This window comes from Squalius cephalus, assembly GCF_949319135.1.
Source record: "Squalius cephalus genome assembly, chromosome: 12".
Taxonomy (NCBI): domain Eukaryota; kingdom Metazoa; phylum Chordata; class Actinopteri; order Cypriniformes; family Leuciscidae; genus Squalius; species Squalius cephalus.
The window spans coordinates 9,775,077-9,791,925 of record NC_137133.1 but is presented as its reverse complement, the minus strand read 5'-3'; the positions used below and the strand labels follow the sequence as shown (position 1 = coordinate 9,791,925).

General features: G+C 36.4%; 1 protein-coding gene across 15 annotated transcripts in view; it reads left to right on the top strand.

Annotated features, from left to right (window-relative positions):
• The window catches only part of fryl (furry homolog, like), a 102,956-nt gene that overhangs the window by 48,870 nt on the left and 37,237 nt on the right, over positions 1-16,849 (top strand). For 11 of the 15 annotated variants that reach the window (XR_013822929.1, XR_013822930.1, XM_079888306.1 and 8 more), the window contains 16 exons: positions 1,760-1,813; positions 4,209-4,348; positions 4,544-4,640; positions 4,806-4,885; positions 5,563-5,643; positions 6,536-6,704; positions 8,068-8,160; positions 8,954-9,052; positions 10,996-11,097; positions 12,577-12,621; positions 14,082-14,185; positions 14,387-14,495; positions 14,718-14,804; positions 15,654-15,825; positions 16,311-16,443; positions 16,574-16,681. Coding sequence is in view for 13 of the 15 variants with exons in the window: in XM_079888306.1 (XP_079744432.1) it covers positions 1,760-1,813; positions 4,209-4,348; positions 4,544-4,640; positions 4,806-4,885; positions 5,563-5,643; positions 6,536-6,704; positions 8,068-8,160; positions 8,954-9,052; positions 10,996-11,097; positions 12,577-12,621; positions 14,082-14,185; positions 14,387-14,495; positions 14,718-14,804; positions 15,654-15,825; positions 16,311-16,443; positions 16,574-16,681 (1,673 nt within the window). In the remaining 2 variants the exon portion in view is untranslated. The remainder of the gene's footprint in view (positions 1-1,759; positions 1,814-4,208; positions 4,349-4,543; positions 4,641-4,805; positions 4,886-5,562; positions 5,644-6,535; positions 6,705-8,067; positions 8,161-8,953; positions 9,053-10,995; positions 11,098-12,576; positions 12,622-14,081; positions 14,186-14,386; positions 14,496-14,717; positions 14,805-15,653; positions 15,826-16,310; positions 16,444-16,573; positions 16,682-16,849) is intronic. The other 4 variants (XM_079888307.1, XM_079888311.1, XM_079888305.1 and 1 more) reach the window with 1 other exon arrangement.

The window sequence follows — 16,849 nt, the reverse complement described above, 5'->3', positions numbered from 1 at the left end:
TCGTGTGAGTAACCAGCAGTCATTGTCATTTTACAGAACTGGAGAGATTGGCACATTTTTGTGTGTGTCCCTTTAATGGCAAATGATCTGCTACTCCCCGCCCCCGTTCAGAAGAGGGCCGATCCTTTACAATAGCTTCGGATACTCCGGCAATAACAAAACACACGAATCTCAGTCAAATTTAAGAAATAACCAGTAGCGAATTGCAGCCTTACAGAGTGACTCAGGAAGAGGTTGCAACTTTTAGACGCACCTGGACGTTTCTGAATGGTTAGTGGATAAATTTGTGTAGTTGTTGTGGAGTTACATTGATTCATCTGAACGACTTGCATGTCATGTTTAACTTTTACACAAGTTGACACAATTCCCTGAGGTCTTTATAAGACAGCTGTGACATTTGTTGGTCAAATAGTGTTCTGTGCTCGTCTGTGCAGCAACAACAGAACAGTTTGCATGCTTTGCTTGAACTTTTGCCATTGCGTTAGAGAACTGATTACACTGTTATCGCTTGCGAAAACCAAATGGCGGCGCCGTGGGTGGAAACGTGCAGATTAAGGGGAGGTAATATTATGATAAGATCCCCTTTCTATGTCAGAAGGGGAGCGAAATCTGATCGGCCTATTTTTTTGACATGCTTGCCGAGAAGAGCTTACCAAAACAAAGTTACTGGATTGTCACTTTTCACATTTTCTGGGTTGGTAGATGCACCGCGGACCCGATTATATCACTTAAACATGGAAAAAGTCAGATTTTCATGATATGTCCCCTTTAAAATTGGGGCACTTCCTCATGTAAATGGCTCACATTGGTGTATTAATTCACTTTAGTAACACAAAGGCATCCACAATTGAAGAACTATTTTACTCCTTCACTCACACGCTCTTTGCAGTACTTCTGCTCTGAAAATGGCTAAATCACTGTGAAATCACTTGTATGGTGTAAAATGAAAGTAGATTATATTTTATGAATGTATATACATTACAGTTCAAAAGTTTGGGGTCAATAAGATTTTCTTTAAAGAAATGAATTTTTTATGTTATAAAAGATTTCTATTTCAGATAAATGCTGTTCTTGTGAACTTTATATTCATTAATAATACTGGGAAAAAAAATCCACAAAATTGGAAAAAGTTTTTCTTGAGCACTAAATCAGCATATTAAAATGATTTCTGAAGGATCATGTGACTCTGAAGACTGGAGTAATGATGCTGAAAATTCAGCTTTGCCATCACAGGAATAAATTGCATTTTAAAATGTATTAATGTAGAAAACAGTTATTTTAAATTGTAATAGTATTTTGCAATATTTGTTTGCAATATTTTACTGAATATTTTACAGGAATTTTTATCAATTAATTGCAGCCTTGGTGAGCATAAGAGCCAGTACAGGTTCTAGAGAGAGACGAGACGTGTGTTATGGGGATAATAAAGTGGGCCAAAGCATGTGTAAGCTCATGCTGTGTAATTATGTTTTAGATTACCTTTGCGGTCATCTAACGCTTACTTAGTTCATCTTTAAAATCACGAATAAGTTAATAACACTATTAAATGTAATCTTTAGCAAATCTCGAAATGAATATAATTTTTTCCTTCTGTACAATATAATGTTGTCACATGACTTCACTCGTTGATTTTAGTTTTTAGTGTTTTACTTTTTTGCAATTTCAAAATCAGTGCATCCCTACTTTTTCTTGTTAAACAGTTTAAAGATTAATCTTTCATTCATTCATTTACACTGCATGTATCTTTATGTTCTTTCAGGAGAAGCCCCTTTCCCGCTCGCTGCAAAGAGGAGAAGATGCACAATTTGATCAGGTTAGTATCCGTGTGTGTCCTATTTCAAGTTTTTGTAGTATATCTCTCTCTCTCATCCTCTTGGCTTTTCAGTCCCCCTCTCTCTTTCTCTCGCTCTCCATCACTCATTTCTGATTAGCACAGAACTTTTAACAGCAGAGCTGCAGCAAAGTGCTTTGTTTAGCAAAACGCAAAGCAAATGAGACATCATTCTGCAATGGATCCAGTCAGTGCCATTTAGCCTGTGTGTGAGAAAGAATGAGCCAGTGAGAATGTGCTCTGTATGCAGAAAACCACAGCAATATGTGTCTGCGTGTCTCTATACTTTAGAGTGAACAGAGTTTTGGTGTGTGTGTGTTCTCGCTGGACGTTGCCAGGAGCAGAATCGCTGTGTCATCCGCAGCAGTAGATCAGCACAGGCTGCTGGGAGTGTGTGCGTACGTGTGTGTGTGAATATTTCAGTTCAGGGTGTTGGAGTGTGTCTGCCAAGTGCCATGGGGGCCAGGAGAGCAGTTACATAACTCTCCTTAACCACATACATCATCCTGTCACACACACACTCACCTGATACAGGCCGCATATACAGTGGGGTCTAAAAGTCTGGGATTCAAAATCAAATTTGAACCTGGAAAAAAACAAAGGACTTTGAAGCAGTTGAAACAAAGAAACATTATGACGTAAATTGAATGAGATTAATTTGAGATTCTGCACTAATTTAGGTCTTTAATGAAATGAGTGAATTTGTGAGCATGTGACTCTTTACAGAGGGTCAAATGTTCTTTCTTCCATTTAAACACAAGATGCGCTTTGGATCATCTCAGATCATGCTGGAGAACATGATCACCAGGTTTGACGATTTGCTTGTGATTTTTCTTAATTTGGAATTTGCTAGACTTGTCTTCAAAACTGTTATTTTAGTACTATTTATATAATTTTATAGTATTTATTAATATTTTAAATGAGATTTTTTAGTTTTTGTCATTTTAATACTTTAGCTTATTTTACTTGAGTTAGTTGTATTCAAATTTTCATTTACATTATACAATTTTTTTTATCAAATTTTTATATTTTATTTCAGCTTTATTTCAATTAATGAAAGCAATTTTTAATAGTTTTAGTTAACAATAACCACACTTCTAAATGAATACAATGCTATTTTATACAATTGTGAGGAGTTCTTGCAGCTCGAGTGCTGCTGTCATTACAGCAAGAGAGACAAACAAAATACTACATTATTAAAATTCATGTTGATTTTTTCATTCAACCATTTCAAATTGTTGTTATGATGATAAAATATGCAATGAAAAATGTATTAAATTAGCAGAATGTAACATTTTATTTGCTGGTCTCAGACTTTTAGATCCCAGTTTACCTCCAAACATCTCACTTTATTAATAAGCACACTTTTTCACTCACTCTGCACTTTTTTCCCACATCGCTAGCACGCACACACTGATTTGATTATTGGATTTGGCTGTGCCGAGTCTCGGGAACTGCGTGTTCAGTCAGTGACGTGTTGTGACTGCAGAGAGATCAGCTCTGCTGAATCACACCACAGTGAACTATACCATCCCTCACACACTCATCAGCATACACACATCTACTCTACACCATAGCTCAGTGTATGTGCGCTCATGATGCTTGGTGCTGGGTTACTGCAGTGAAAGGTTGAGTAACCACTGGACGTATCATCCTACACCCATCCCGCCCTCACAATAGGACAGATCAATACCAGACTGCACTCCAAAGTGCTGCCATCTCTCTTCCTTCTCTTCCCCTTTCTTTCCTTTTTCACCCATTTCTATATTGTTCTCAGTTTAGATTTTCCTCTCAAATCAACTTAACAGTATATTTTGCTTTTAGTTTTTTAAAGACAAATACAGTAATTTTACATTTTAAAGACATAAAATGGCTTTCGCAATCAAACTTTGTGGTGCAAATAACATATTTTGAAGGTGGAGAAAGTTTGCAAAATATTTTCTTTAGAATAACATGCACTGCTGGATCATGCACAACAACCACACAGCCATTTATTATTTTAGTTTTATTTATTATTATTGTGACATGCATCAAAGTCAACGGATTCAGATTTGAATGTGGAATGCAGTCGATTTTAAGAAAGGGTCTGGTTTAAGCAGACTAAAAGTACAGTATACATTACCAGAAAGAAGTCTGTCGTTTCACTGGAAGATTTAATTATTATGATATTTTGATATAATAAACATTACAAGGTAAAAAAAGAAAGAAATGTGTGCATGGATGAATCATTCACAACAAGATCAATTTGTGCATTTCCATTTCATGCCGACTTTAATAGATACATTAACATTTAGTAAATAGGCCAATTTTGTGGCCAATCTTTAATCCACATGAATAGTGTGTTATTAAGCTGTATTATTGTGTTTGTATGTTACAGTTAATAAGCTCTATGAGCTCCATAGCAGAACACTGTTTGCCTTCGCTGTTGCGGACGTTGTTTGACTGGTACAGAAGACAGAGCGGGACAGAAGACGAGTCGTACGAGTACAGACCTCGCTCCAGCACCAAGTCCAAAGGGTGGGGAGACACGCAATTATACATCTTAAACAAATACACAGTATCATAGGTTTCTCTTTTCTCTGCTGTCTCTGTTTTTATCTTCTCTTCAGCAAGAGCTTTAAGAGCTGCAGATGTTCTTGTGCATTTTTATTTGGAGTTAATAGTTAGTTGTTATTCTAACTTGTGAATCCTGCTCTTTTAACCTCTCTTTAGAGATGAACAACATCGGGATAAAGACTACCTACTGGAGCGAAGGGACTTAGCCATAGACTTCATTTTTTGTTTAGTTTCAGTGGAAGTTTTGAAACAGGTGAGGTTTGTGTGTTTCATTGCTTAGGTGTGGTGTCTCTGAAGTCAGAGATAGGTGTGTTGTGGCATTAACATGCATAGACTTGCTAACAGTATATCAGGGATCCTGAAGTAAAACAGTGACCCTTACATCATAGAGTTGATGTTGATGAAATATTTTCTATAGATTCCCCTTCATCCTGTGCCAGACGCCTTAGTACAAGAAGTCCTTAACCTGGCATTCAAGCACTTTAAACACAAAGAGGGGTGAGTGCACATACACAAACACACACTTTTCTATGCAAATTATACAGGTGTACTCTGGACAAATGCAAACTTGATGACAAGATGCAGACAAGTGAACTATCTATAGTTACATTGCATCATGTGCACTAAATCATTTTGTATGTATATACACTACCGAAAAGTTTCGGGTCAGTAGGATATTTTTTATGTTTATGAAGTCTGCTTTTATTTGATCAGTAATTGTCAAATAGTATTACTCTTTTTTTTTTTTTTTTTTTTTTTTGAAGAGTTTTAAAATATTTTAAAATACTATTTATTCCTGTGATGGCAAATCTGAAACTTCACCAGCCATTACTCTAGTCTTCAGTGTCACATGACATAATCCTTCAGTAATCGTTTTAATATGCTTATTTGCTGCTCAAGAATCATTTCTTATAATTATCAGTCTTGAAAACAGTTAAAAAGAACAGAATTTATTTAAAATAGAAATCTTTTGTAACTTTATAAATATCTTTAATGTCAGGTTTGATCAATTTAATGCATCCGTGCTTAATAAAAGTATGAATTTCTTTCAAAAAATGAAAAAATGACTGTGTACAAATGCTTTTGTACTTAATGGAAATATATAAAAAGATTTTCTTAATTCAGTGTGGAAGGGCTTGTGTTACTGATGTTGATTGTGATGGCTTGTTCAACAGGTACTCAGGCCCCAACACTGGTAATGTGCACATCATCGCTGACCTGTACGCTGAGGTCATCGGAGTCCTCGCCCAATCCAAGTGAGTCCATCCCAAAACCACACTGAGCTTACAGTATACCTTCTGTGGTCTGTTGCACATTTCAAATATTCTTTAAACAATTTGACAAAAACTTGACATATGTTGTGCACTCACACTATAAGTTCAGTCTTATTTGTGGCCTATAAGCCGTTTTAATTGATGTGAAGTATAAAGCCGTATAAAGCCATGTAAAGCAGAAGGATGAAGTTGATGCTAGCACATCCATTCAGACCCCCCATCAGTTAACAAAGCCCTCAAACCGCTCTCATTCTAACTCGCCTTGAGCTGAATACAGAGCCATCAATGATTTGTACAGTCTTTGGACACTTTTACTGTTACTGTAATTCTCTCCTCGGCACACATTAAGACTCCCTCACAGCTACATGAAACTGTCTGTTTAAGCTGTAATGTAATTTAGCCATGTGCTGTAATAGTCAGGGCCTGAAATTGATTTACCATACTGCTCAACCTTCCTTTCAGTTCATGATTTCCTGTGCGGAGCCACTTTGCCCTGAGGACAGTGTTTGAAGCAGCCGTTTTACACAATACGATAAAGGCATGATGCGCTGACTGTTGTCCTTGCTTGTTTGGATCCAAGCAGTTTGCATTGCTATAACAAGCTTTTGCATCTGGAATTTTTTTTTTCTTAAGGGAAACTTTAAATCTTAAACTCACAGACAATAATAAGACTAAACTTTATTCAACCTGTTATGTGGAGTTTAGTTTTGGTTAAAGGCTGCGCCACATATTTGTTGAGCACTTGATTGAAACTTGACACTGCATTCTCATCAATGGTTGTGCGAATTGACTAGATGGAGAAGGGAATTTGTTAAAGCCCTTAGTGAAATAAGAATGATTAATTCTATTTTTGTGTGTGTGTGTATCTGCGCAGGTTCCAGGCAGTGCGTAAGAAGTTCATCACAGAGCTGAAGGAACTGAGGCTGAAAGAGCAAAGTCCTCATGTGGTGCAGAGCATCATCAGCCTCATCATGGGCATGAAGTTCTTCAGAGTCAAAATGTACCCCGTTGAGGACTTTGAGGCTTCATTCCAGTACATGCAGGTCGAGACACATACTAACACAGACTTGTGCTGCACGTTCTTGTAGTGTTTTAATGAGCTGCTGAGGGTTGTTATTATATGATTTATCCACTGAAAGGGTCTTTTAAAGTGTTAGTTCACCCTAAAATGAAAAATCATTTACTCACTTGCATGTCATTGCAAACCCATAAGACTTTTGTTCATCTTTTAAACACCATGAAAATATTTTAGGAGTGATAGTAGATTTAAAAAGAGATTTTTGTCAGTTCAAAAAGTTCATAAAGACAAAAAAAGAAAAGTACAGTAAAAGAAATTCATTTGAATGGACTGGTTTAATTAAAAGTCTCCTGAAGAGACAGGATTCCTTGAGATTACATAGATTTCATTCAGGTTTTTATTCACGTATAAACATTGATCTACACAAATACATAGAGCACATCAAATATAGTCAACAGAAGCTCGAATATACTTGACTTTCAATGCAGGGACAGTGTTCTCTCCGGTTTCATTAAAATATCTTCATTTGCGTTTCAAAGATGAAAATCTTATGGGTTCAGAAGAACATAGTAATTTATGACAGAATTTTTATTTTTGGGTGAACTAACACTTTCATTTTGGACAAGAGATGTTTCATTGTTACATGGTACTTCTCATGAATAGAGAATAATATATTTGGATTTAATTTTCGAGGCACAGTCATTTTAAAAAAAATAAATCTGTTCAATTTGTTAGATCAACTAATATCTAGCATAAAAGAGGGCATGACATTTTCAACAATAAAACAATTAAAACAGCCTCAAATTTTACATAATCTCTTGAATTTATATTCATTAAAGAATATTTTGAATATAAAACAAATTTTGACCAAAAAACAAACAAATACAAAATACACTTTCAGGCCTAATTTGTTCCAGTTTTGTGTTTTGGGGGTCAATACATTTTGAGTCTCGTCTCCTCTATTGTCAGTCAGATAGTATTTTTGTTTTATTTGCACGCTCTCTGTAGTCATGCCACATAAAATCTATTTACAGTCTCAGTGTGTTGGCTCTACCTTTGCTCACAGGACTGTGTGGAGCTATTTCTTTACATTAGCCAGTTATAGGCAGTGAAATCCTGCTCTCAATATGTGCTGCATTTAACAAGCACCATATTCCAGAGATTTTTATTGAGCCAATAGCTGTAAAATGATGCTGTTTTTTATTGTAGACCTCATATTTCTCCAACCATCGTGTTTGAGTGTGCAGGCCTCACAAAAGGTTTAATAGTGCATCCTTTTTAGTTACTAAAACGGTATATTTACAAGTTTCTCTTGAATGTTTAGTGCGAAGTTTAGCATTTAATAGATTAAATGTTTTTTTGTGTGTGTGTCTGTGTTGGTGAGGCAGGAATGTGCTCAGTATTTCCTGGAGGTGAAGGATAAAGATATCAAACATGCACTGGCTGGCCTGTTTGTTGAGATCCTCATCCCTGTTGCTGCTGTAAGTAATGCAGAGCTCTCCATTCGTTCAAGTCATATAATTTCACCCATGCTTGTGCAAAAATCATTCCTATGAGTTAGATTTCACACAAAAATTTTGCCATAGAATAAATTGCCATATTGCTACATCAACTCTAATTCAAATCAGCGAAATTTCACAATACGGCAACACAGAAAGCAGAACATTACACAACTTTTCATTAATTCAAATCAGAATATGTTTGTATGATCTGTAAACACTCCGCTCCAGTCCCATTCTGGGTTTTCCATTTTCTTCGTAGGAAAACTTATGGCCAGAAATATATAAAAGTTCATGCTCTATTTAAACCCTAAAATGTATCTGGTTATGTGTCTGATGGAGTGATATCAGAGTGATCTTTGAGTTAGTTAATAACATTGCTAAATGAACTTAAAGTGACTTTTAAAAAACCTGCACCTCGTCCCTTGGCAAAATCACAGAACTCTGAGAACTCTCAAAATCACAGAACAACTCTTTTGCTTCACACCAATCACATACTCTGTTTCAAATACTGATTGGTCCTTTAAAACAGTGCATTTTGTATACATATCATTTGACAGAGGCTTGGTGACTCTTCTCCAGAATTCATGATGGTACATGTCTTGTCAAGTGGTTTGAGGTGGAGCTTGTGGAAGTTGCTACAGAAACACAATTGAAATATATTTCGGTTTGCATTGACAAGATGAATAACACTTGAGTGATTTGTGTGCTGTTGGGCTCTGAGCGGGTGTAGCTCAGCATGAGGACTCATATGTTTGTGCTTGTGTGTTTGAAGGCGGTGAAGAATGAAGTGAATGTGCCCTGCCTGAAGAACTTCGTGGAGATGCTCTACCAGACGACCTTTGACCTCAGCTCAAGAAAGAAGCACTCACTGGTACAGTGCTTTTCTGCTTTGATACATACTTTCCCACAATCCTCTGTAGACTAGAACATTCTGCCACCCAGAAGGCTTTCATTCTTTTCTTCTGTGGATCACAAAAGGACAAGTTTGATGCTTCAAAAAGTACCAGAACACTACCATTAAAGTGGTCCTTAAAGGTCCCATTGCATGAAAATTTCACTTTATGAGTTTTTTTAACCTTAATATGAGTTTCCCTAGCCTGCCTATGGTCCCCCAGTGGCTAGACGTTTTGATGGGTGTAAACCAAGCCCTGGGTATTTTTGAGAAAATGAAAGCTCAGACGGGCAAATCTAGAAATCTTCCCCTTATGTCGTCGTAAGGGGAAAGGTTACCTCCCCTTGGCAGTTGCTCAGTGTTTGGATGTACAAATGAACACAAAAGTATTTTTTTATTTCCTTCATCCGAGCCTCAGTAGAACCAGTGGGTTATGTGAATTTCTGATGTGTAATTGTTCAAGTTCAGACAGATAATCTTTCTCTCAAAGTCGTTCAATACTGTTTATGCATCAGTAAATCAAGCCAGTGACTAAACGATCAACTTCACGTCGTTTCTCTTAGTAGGATGAAAATAATCTTACTTAAACTGTGATTAATATATATACAGAAAGCGATCAAAGACCTATCCCTTTCCAATCGCCCAAGCTGTCAATCACACAGCGCAAGTTTATCTGGACAATTGCCAAAACTCGTTTTGAAATCAATGACGCTGTTAGACTGCACAACGAAGCTCTTACTGTACTTACCTCATGTTTGCATTGGTGAAATCATTAGTGAGAGTGCAGAAACTGCGTTGCAATGATGATAAGATCTTCATTCACGCTATCAACAGGCTGTCATCTGCTCAATGCTCATCACTGCAACCTTTTATGTGATGGGAATAGATCTAAATACTTAAACTTCTCACGATTCGTTAATCCTGATAGCTGTAATAGTAAAAACTTATAATAGCTGTAATAGTAAAAGTTTTCGAGAGAGTTCCACATGTAATGCTAGATATTTCATATGCAAGCATGTCAGCCAATCACAGCAGTGGGCGTTAACACTGAAGTCTCACAGCAGACACACCCCTTCAAACAGAGCGTTCAAATCCGAGGCTAAAATCAGGCTAGGAAATATGCCTTTTATTTCTAAATTATAACAACTTTTGATCTAAAAAACATACTAACATCATAAGGGCACCCCAGGAAACATTCTAAAATAATAAAATAATCCATGCAATGGGACCTTTAAGAGTTTGGTATTTGTATTTAAAACTCTTTTAAGTCTACTCAATCAAAAGTATTGAGTGAGATAGTTGTGATTTTCTGCAAATCTCTCCTAGTTCTCCTCATGAAATGCATGAGAGGAAGTAGCAATGCGATTTGTGAATGAATTATTCTATTCGATTAATTAATTGATCCAGTTCACAAAAGTGATTCATTCATGAATCTAACATCACTGCTGCTTCTTTCAGAAACTAATAAAAAAAAAAAAAAAAAAGTCATACTTTAGTTATACTTTAAATTTGGGTGAACTATACTTTTAAAATACATTTTAAAATGTAATTTATTTTTGTGATGGCAAAGCTGATTTTTTTCATCATCATTACTCCAGTCTTCAATGTCACATGATCCTTCTGAAAATATTTAATATGATGATTTGCTGCTCAAGAAACCTTTATTATTATCAATTTTGAAAACTGTTCGGCTGCTTAATATTTTTGTGTAAAAGTTGATATTATTCTCAGGATTCTTTGAGTAGAAAGTTCAAAAGAACAGCATTTGTTTGAAATATGAATCTTTTGTACCTTTCTGAATGTCTTTAATGTCTGGTTTAATCAATTTAATGTATCCTTGCTGCTGTAAATAAGTGTTCATTTCCTTTTCTCTTTTTTTTTTTTACTTAAAGTTTTCAATCTTTTTTTTTTAATCTCCGCAGGCGTTGTATCCATTGGTCACATGTCTGCTGTGTGTTAGTCAGAAGCAGTTCTTCCTCAATAATTGGCACATCTTCCTTCAGAACTGCCTTTCCCACCTAAAGGTAATGTTTTCTAACAGTAGCATGACTACAGAGTATTTACTTTAGCTTAGTGATATCCTGTGAGAAAACTACTGCAGCTGAGAGTTTCACACAAATTGCACCATGTAAAATATAGCTTACAAGTAGCTATTCAAATAGCTAGTTACTAGTTTTACTAGATTTATAGTAGCTATAAATCTTACATTACTATCAAATGTTGATTGGGTGCAGAAAAAAAAAAAAAAAAAAAAAGTATGGTGTTGATATATACATATTCTGAAGCCTGGAGGCAGATTTGGTGATACAATATGAAAAAACACTCTGTAAATGGGTTGGTTCAGTTACATAATTTTGGAGAAAGGTGTGTGGCTACAGTTGACTTTTGTAAAATGCCTCTTGCTTATATTGTTCAAATAATTATACCCGTGTCATCCACTCTTTCTCAGTTATATCTCAAAAATGTGTTTGTGCTTGTCCTTGTCCTCGTTCTTTTTCATTGTTGCTGGTTCAGCTACCAGGATGTGATCATTTTTGGTTTCCTAACTCACTTTCCACAATGATTGAGTTTCCCTCCAATCTATGGAACTTTATCATGTGAATCTTGAGAAGTGATCTGTGATGCTTTGATTTGGTGGTGGTGATTTTTATGAATGAGTGATCAAACTTGATGTTACTCCCGGCAGTACCGATTAAATCCTCTCCTGACTTCCCGTTAATCTAGATCAGGACTGGATCAGGATCGGGACTGTAGTGTGAATCTTGCTCCTAATCCACTTTAGACTGCTTCTTACACTTCATGTGTACATCAAGTAAATGATTCAGGATCAGAAGTGAAGTTTTCCTCAGTGATCTGGTGTAATGTCTTGAGCCCATTGAGCCCAGGTTGATTGGATTTGTAGTCTCAGTGGTGGATGATTCCTCTCCTGATTGATCCATGGATTGCCTTTATAGTTCTGCTTGCCTGTCTGGTTCCTTGTCTGTTCTAACCCTGCTGTAGTTTGTCTTCCCTGACCAACAGACTTTAGTCAGAGTGGATGCCATATTATATTTGAAGCATTGTTTTAGTCTACTCTGAATAAAGTCTTCACAATCACCCTTGCTTGTTTGCACACACTAATCCTGCTTCCCCCTTTTTTTTCTTTCTCCAGTCCTGCTGTTTGTCTGAAACTCTTCATCAGCATACCACCCATATATAAATGAAAAAGAAATGAATCTTCCTAGAAGCTTGTCTAATGGGACATTTTCATTCCTTAGGGAAATATAGATAAATGTAGGAATACTTGTGTTGATTCTGTAGAGAATCTGACACTGAAGTATTAAATCCCATGCACCCTACACTTTGTTTTGCATGTTGTTGTAGCACAAAGCTTTGTTTTGTTCTTAAGTTTGTCTCTTGTTATTTTTCTAACCTGCATGTCTTCCCCCCCCCCCCCCCCCCCCACCATCACCCCCTGTCCTCTGTCATCATTTTTGTTTCTCCTGCACGTTTATTGGCTCCAGATGCCGTCAAACAACAGCATCCGTAAGCAGATTGAGACCTTACAGGTGAGTTACCATGGTTATCCACAAGGAATCTTGCCCCGCCTCTGAGAGGTCATGTGATTGACCTGTATCCCACATGGGCTTCCTGAGACTTCTGGCTTTCTCACCTGTCCATAAATGAAACAATGCAAAATAGCTTCATTATTGTCCTGCCATCCTCAAGATTTTGCACAGGAAAACCACCAAGTTCAGGGAGTAATTAATGGAAATATAGACTTTATAACATCTGTGCTCACCATTATGTTTGTGAGGGATGTTTTATCTAAGGCCAAAATTCACTTAATGCCCTTAAACCAAAGTGAATATAATATAAGCCTAACTACCTGTGCAACAAAAAAAAGTGAATTTTATAGAACTATGCATTTTCCCCAAAATGTTTTAATGTAGGTGAAAAAAAAGAATAATTTTTTTGTTATTATGTCAAATTTTATGTCAATTATTAAAGTGATTATGACTTTCTAATCTAAGGGTTTTATTTCAGTTTGCGAGGGGACTGGGTTCGAAGCTCAATCTAAATTTTAATGTTGCAAGCAAAATTGCAGCAGAGTTTTACTTCTGGAAGATTATAGTTTTGAGTGGATTATAGTTTTGGCTCAAATGACCATAAGTTTTGAATGGCCATGATGCTGCTGATCTCCATCTTCCTCCGTAGAACTTTGAAGAGTTTACATGTTTGTTACATTTACAGTGGTTTGTTTTAAATCTACACACATTTTAAATGCATCTCATTTGACAAGAAAAAAAAAAAATATTCCAGATAATTCAATGTAAATATGGCATCTCTGTCACTGAAAGACACTCACTATACAAGTGTGCTCATTTCTAATGTAGTTGATATTAGCTGAAAACCTTGTGATCATACGCCCCCTATGGTGAGTGTTGGTCATTACAGCTTGCTTAATGCTCTTTACTGCAGTCTGATTAGCTGTGTGTGTTTGTTTGTGTGTGTGTGTGTGAGAGAGAGAGTAGCAGAAAGAGTGAGAGAGAACACTGCTTAGTCAGTGTCTCGATTTGGACGAGCCGCGATGTGTTAATCACAGATTCATTAGCAGAGTTTTAATGAATCCCTCTTTCATCATCCATTGCTTCTGCTGAACAGCCGATTTATGACTCCACTCTCTGTTCATCAATGCAGTTAAAGCAGAAATTACAGCTCTTATTGGCTTGTAAATGGAGACCAGTGCGTCATATTCCTTATTAGCTCATCATGAGCAGCAAGTGAACTATTGATCATCCATCATGATACAGATGAAGCAGCAACTTTTTATGAATGAATCTGGCATTTTTTCTGGGTTGGATTAATTTATGAATTGTTGTCTTTAGAGGTCATTTTGACTCACTTGTAAGACTCACAAAAATGTACTTTTGATCTTCTTTTTTTTTTTCATGGCTCATTTCATAAGGTCTTGTTGTCCAAGGGTTGTGACTATTTTACCTGAATGTTTTTGTGCCCTTCTTTCTAGAACAAAGACCCCAAAATGTCACGTGTAGCACTGGAGTCTCTGTATCGGCTGCTCTGGGTTTACATCATCAGGATCAAGTGTGAGAGCAACACAACCACACAGAGGTGGGTCACACAATCCTTACACAATCATACAGATTTACAAAAATAGCATAAATTTATGCCAAATGCACACAAACTAGAATACGTAAAACACTCAATCACAGACATACCATTATTGGAGGAGGGAAACCTCTAACAAATGTATACAAAAAGACTTTTTCTGTATAACTATATCATCTCACATTATCTCTTTTCCCCTCACAGTCGTCTCCTCGGTATTGTTACAGCACTTTTCCCGAAGGGCTCTCGCAGCGTGGTGCCCAGGGACACACCCCTCAACATCTTCGTTAAGATCATTCAGTTTATCGCTCAGGTAAAAATTCACTCAAAACATATTTCAGAACAGCTGAACATATTTCAGATCCAGTCTTATATACCGATGTCCCATTCCCCTTCTCTATCTATCCGCTTTCACCAATCACTTTCATAGTACAATGAAGAACAACATTTGGTAGTGTGGTTTTGATTTAATGCACGAGTTGTTGTTTTGCTTTTATAAGTGACTTTTGTGTGGTGTGTTTTTTCCTCTCTGAAGGAAAGGCTGGACTTTGCTATGAAAGAGATCATCTATGACCTGCTGTGTGTGGGCAAGTCTCACAAGACTTTCACCATTAATCCAGAGGTGTGTGAAGAGACATTACACATACACACAAGACCAGACATTTTTATTTAACAATTAACACTTTACCTCAAAGTTCTATACATTAAGATTAATTAATAGAATATGAACTAACAATATGTTTTACACCATTTATTAATCATGGTTAATTTTTGTTTATAAACATTGTGCTATTGAATGTTAAGTGTTATGAATATGCTCACTTTATTGTAATGTGTCCTTGTTACACGTTAAATGTATTTGTGTATAACAGAAAATGCTTAATTACAAGCAATTAACACTAAACCAAATCCTAAACCCTATAGTAAGCGCATGTTGTTTATTCATATTTAATATTTATTAATATAATTGATTTATATTTAATTATTTAATTACACTTTAAAATAAAGTTTGACCATTAATTCATACTGCTTTAACTCATTTAAATATAAATAACATAAATAAAACTATATTAAATAAAATGTATGCTATTCTGTGTAAATAGGTCAATAATAAAACACTGAGAATTAAAGTCATTAGTTTAAAGGCTACAATTGAATTCAGTCATTACAACATAAAAAAAAAGTATATTCATTTTGAGATTTGCTAAAGATTACATTTAACAGTGTTATAAACTATTAGTGTTTTTAAAGATTAACTTTTACTGCGCGTTAGATGACGGCAAAGGCAATCTAACAATTCAATTATCCAATATCGACCAATACATATATAAATATCTAATATATCGCCAACGTTTCTGTTAAAAACCACAAAAAATATTAGGCGATTGGGCCTCTGACTGTGGTGTTGGATGGATAAAAATATAAATACAAAAATAAATGATCTCTCTCATTCTCTTTGTCTCTCTCTCAGAGGATGAATATTGGTCTTCGGGCCTTCCTGGTGATAGCTGACAGCCTACAACAGAAAGACGGCGAGCCGCCCATGCCCACCACAGGCGTCATCTTACCCTCTGGCAACACACTGCGGGTCAAAAAGATCTTCCTCAACACCACCCTCACAGACGAGGAAGCCAAGGTCATCGGTAAAGACCCTTACTGTTCCTACACAGTTCTCCAAAAAGAAGATATTCTTGAGTACAGCTTCCCCTACCCCAAAGCATTTGGTCAAATTGGATTAGTTGGTTTTTAATGCAATTGTGATTCCTTGAGCATGAGCTGTCCTCATTGAGCTTTCTGTATAAATGAAGCTGAGACTTCTGCCAAGTAATTTTTTGTGTTAGTTTTTAAGTGGGACAGTTTGAAATATTTTGAGGAAAGTAATTGTGATCCTTTCATCTGCTGTCTTCTGGCATTAGTCTGAATTTCCCTTTATACCTGAATTTGACTTTTCATTTTTAATAAAAATTAAATGCATCGCATGCCTGCCCAATAGTTCAGATGGTGGTGTATTTGTCTGGCTTCATTGTTTAGAGGTTGAGGAAATATCTCTGTATGTAGTCCATTGTAACATTTTCTGTTCTGCGTGTGAACTAAGCTTTTCTCTTTCTGTGTGTGTTTGTCTGTCTAGGCATGTCTCTTTATTACCCTCAGGTTAGAAAGGCCCTGGATAACATCCTCAGGCACTTGGATAAAGAGGTGGGACGATCCATGAGCATGACCAACGTTCAGATGTCCAACAAAGAGCCAGAGGACATGATCACGTTAGTTTCTTGAGATTTTATTGACTTAAATATGATATAAGAATCTTGAAATTTTAAAGCTATATGAAAATAAATGGTGTGGTTTACCTGGCTTTTAATGTGTTTAATACATGTGTGTGTTCTGTTTTAGTGGGGAGCGTAAACCGAAGATTGATCTGTTCCGGACATGTGTAGCTGCCATTCCCAGACTAATCCCAGACGGCATGAGCAGACAGGATCTCATCGAACTACTGGCCAAGTAATGACCTGTGACCCTCGCGTCAAACCTCATTCATCACCGCAAGAAAACTTCACCCTTTCCCCAATTCACTAGTTCTGTTTTTGTATTTATACATACTGATCATTCACTTCAGCAGACATATCTTGATTAGTACGAATTTCATTATTCAACTCTGATTCACAAGCT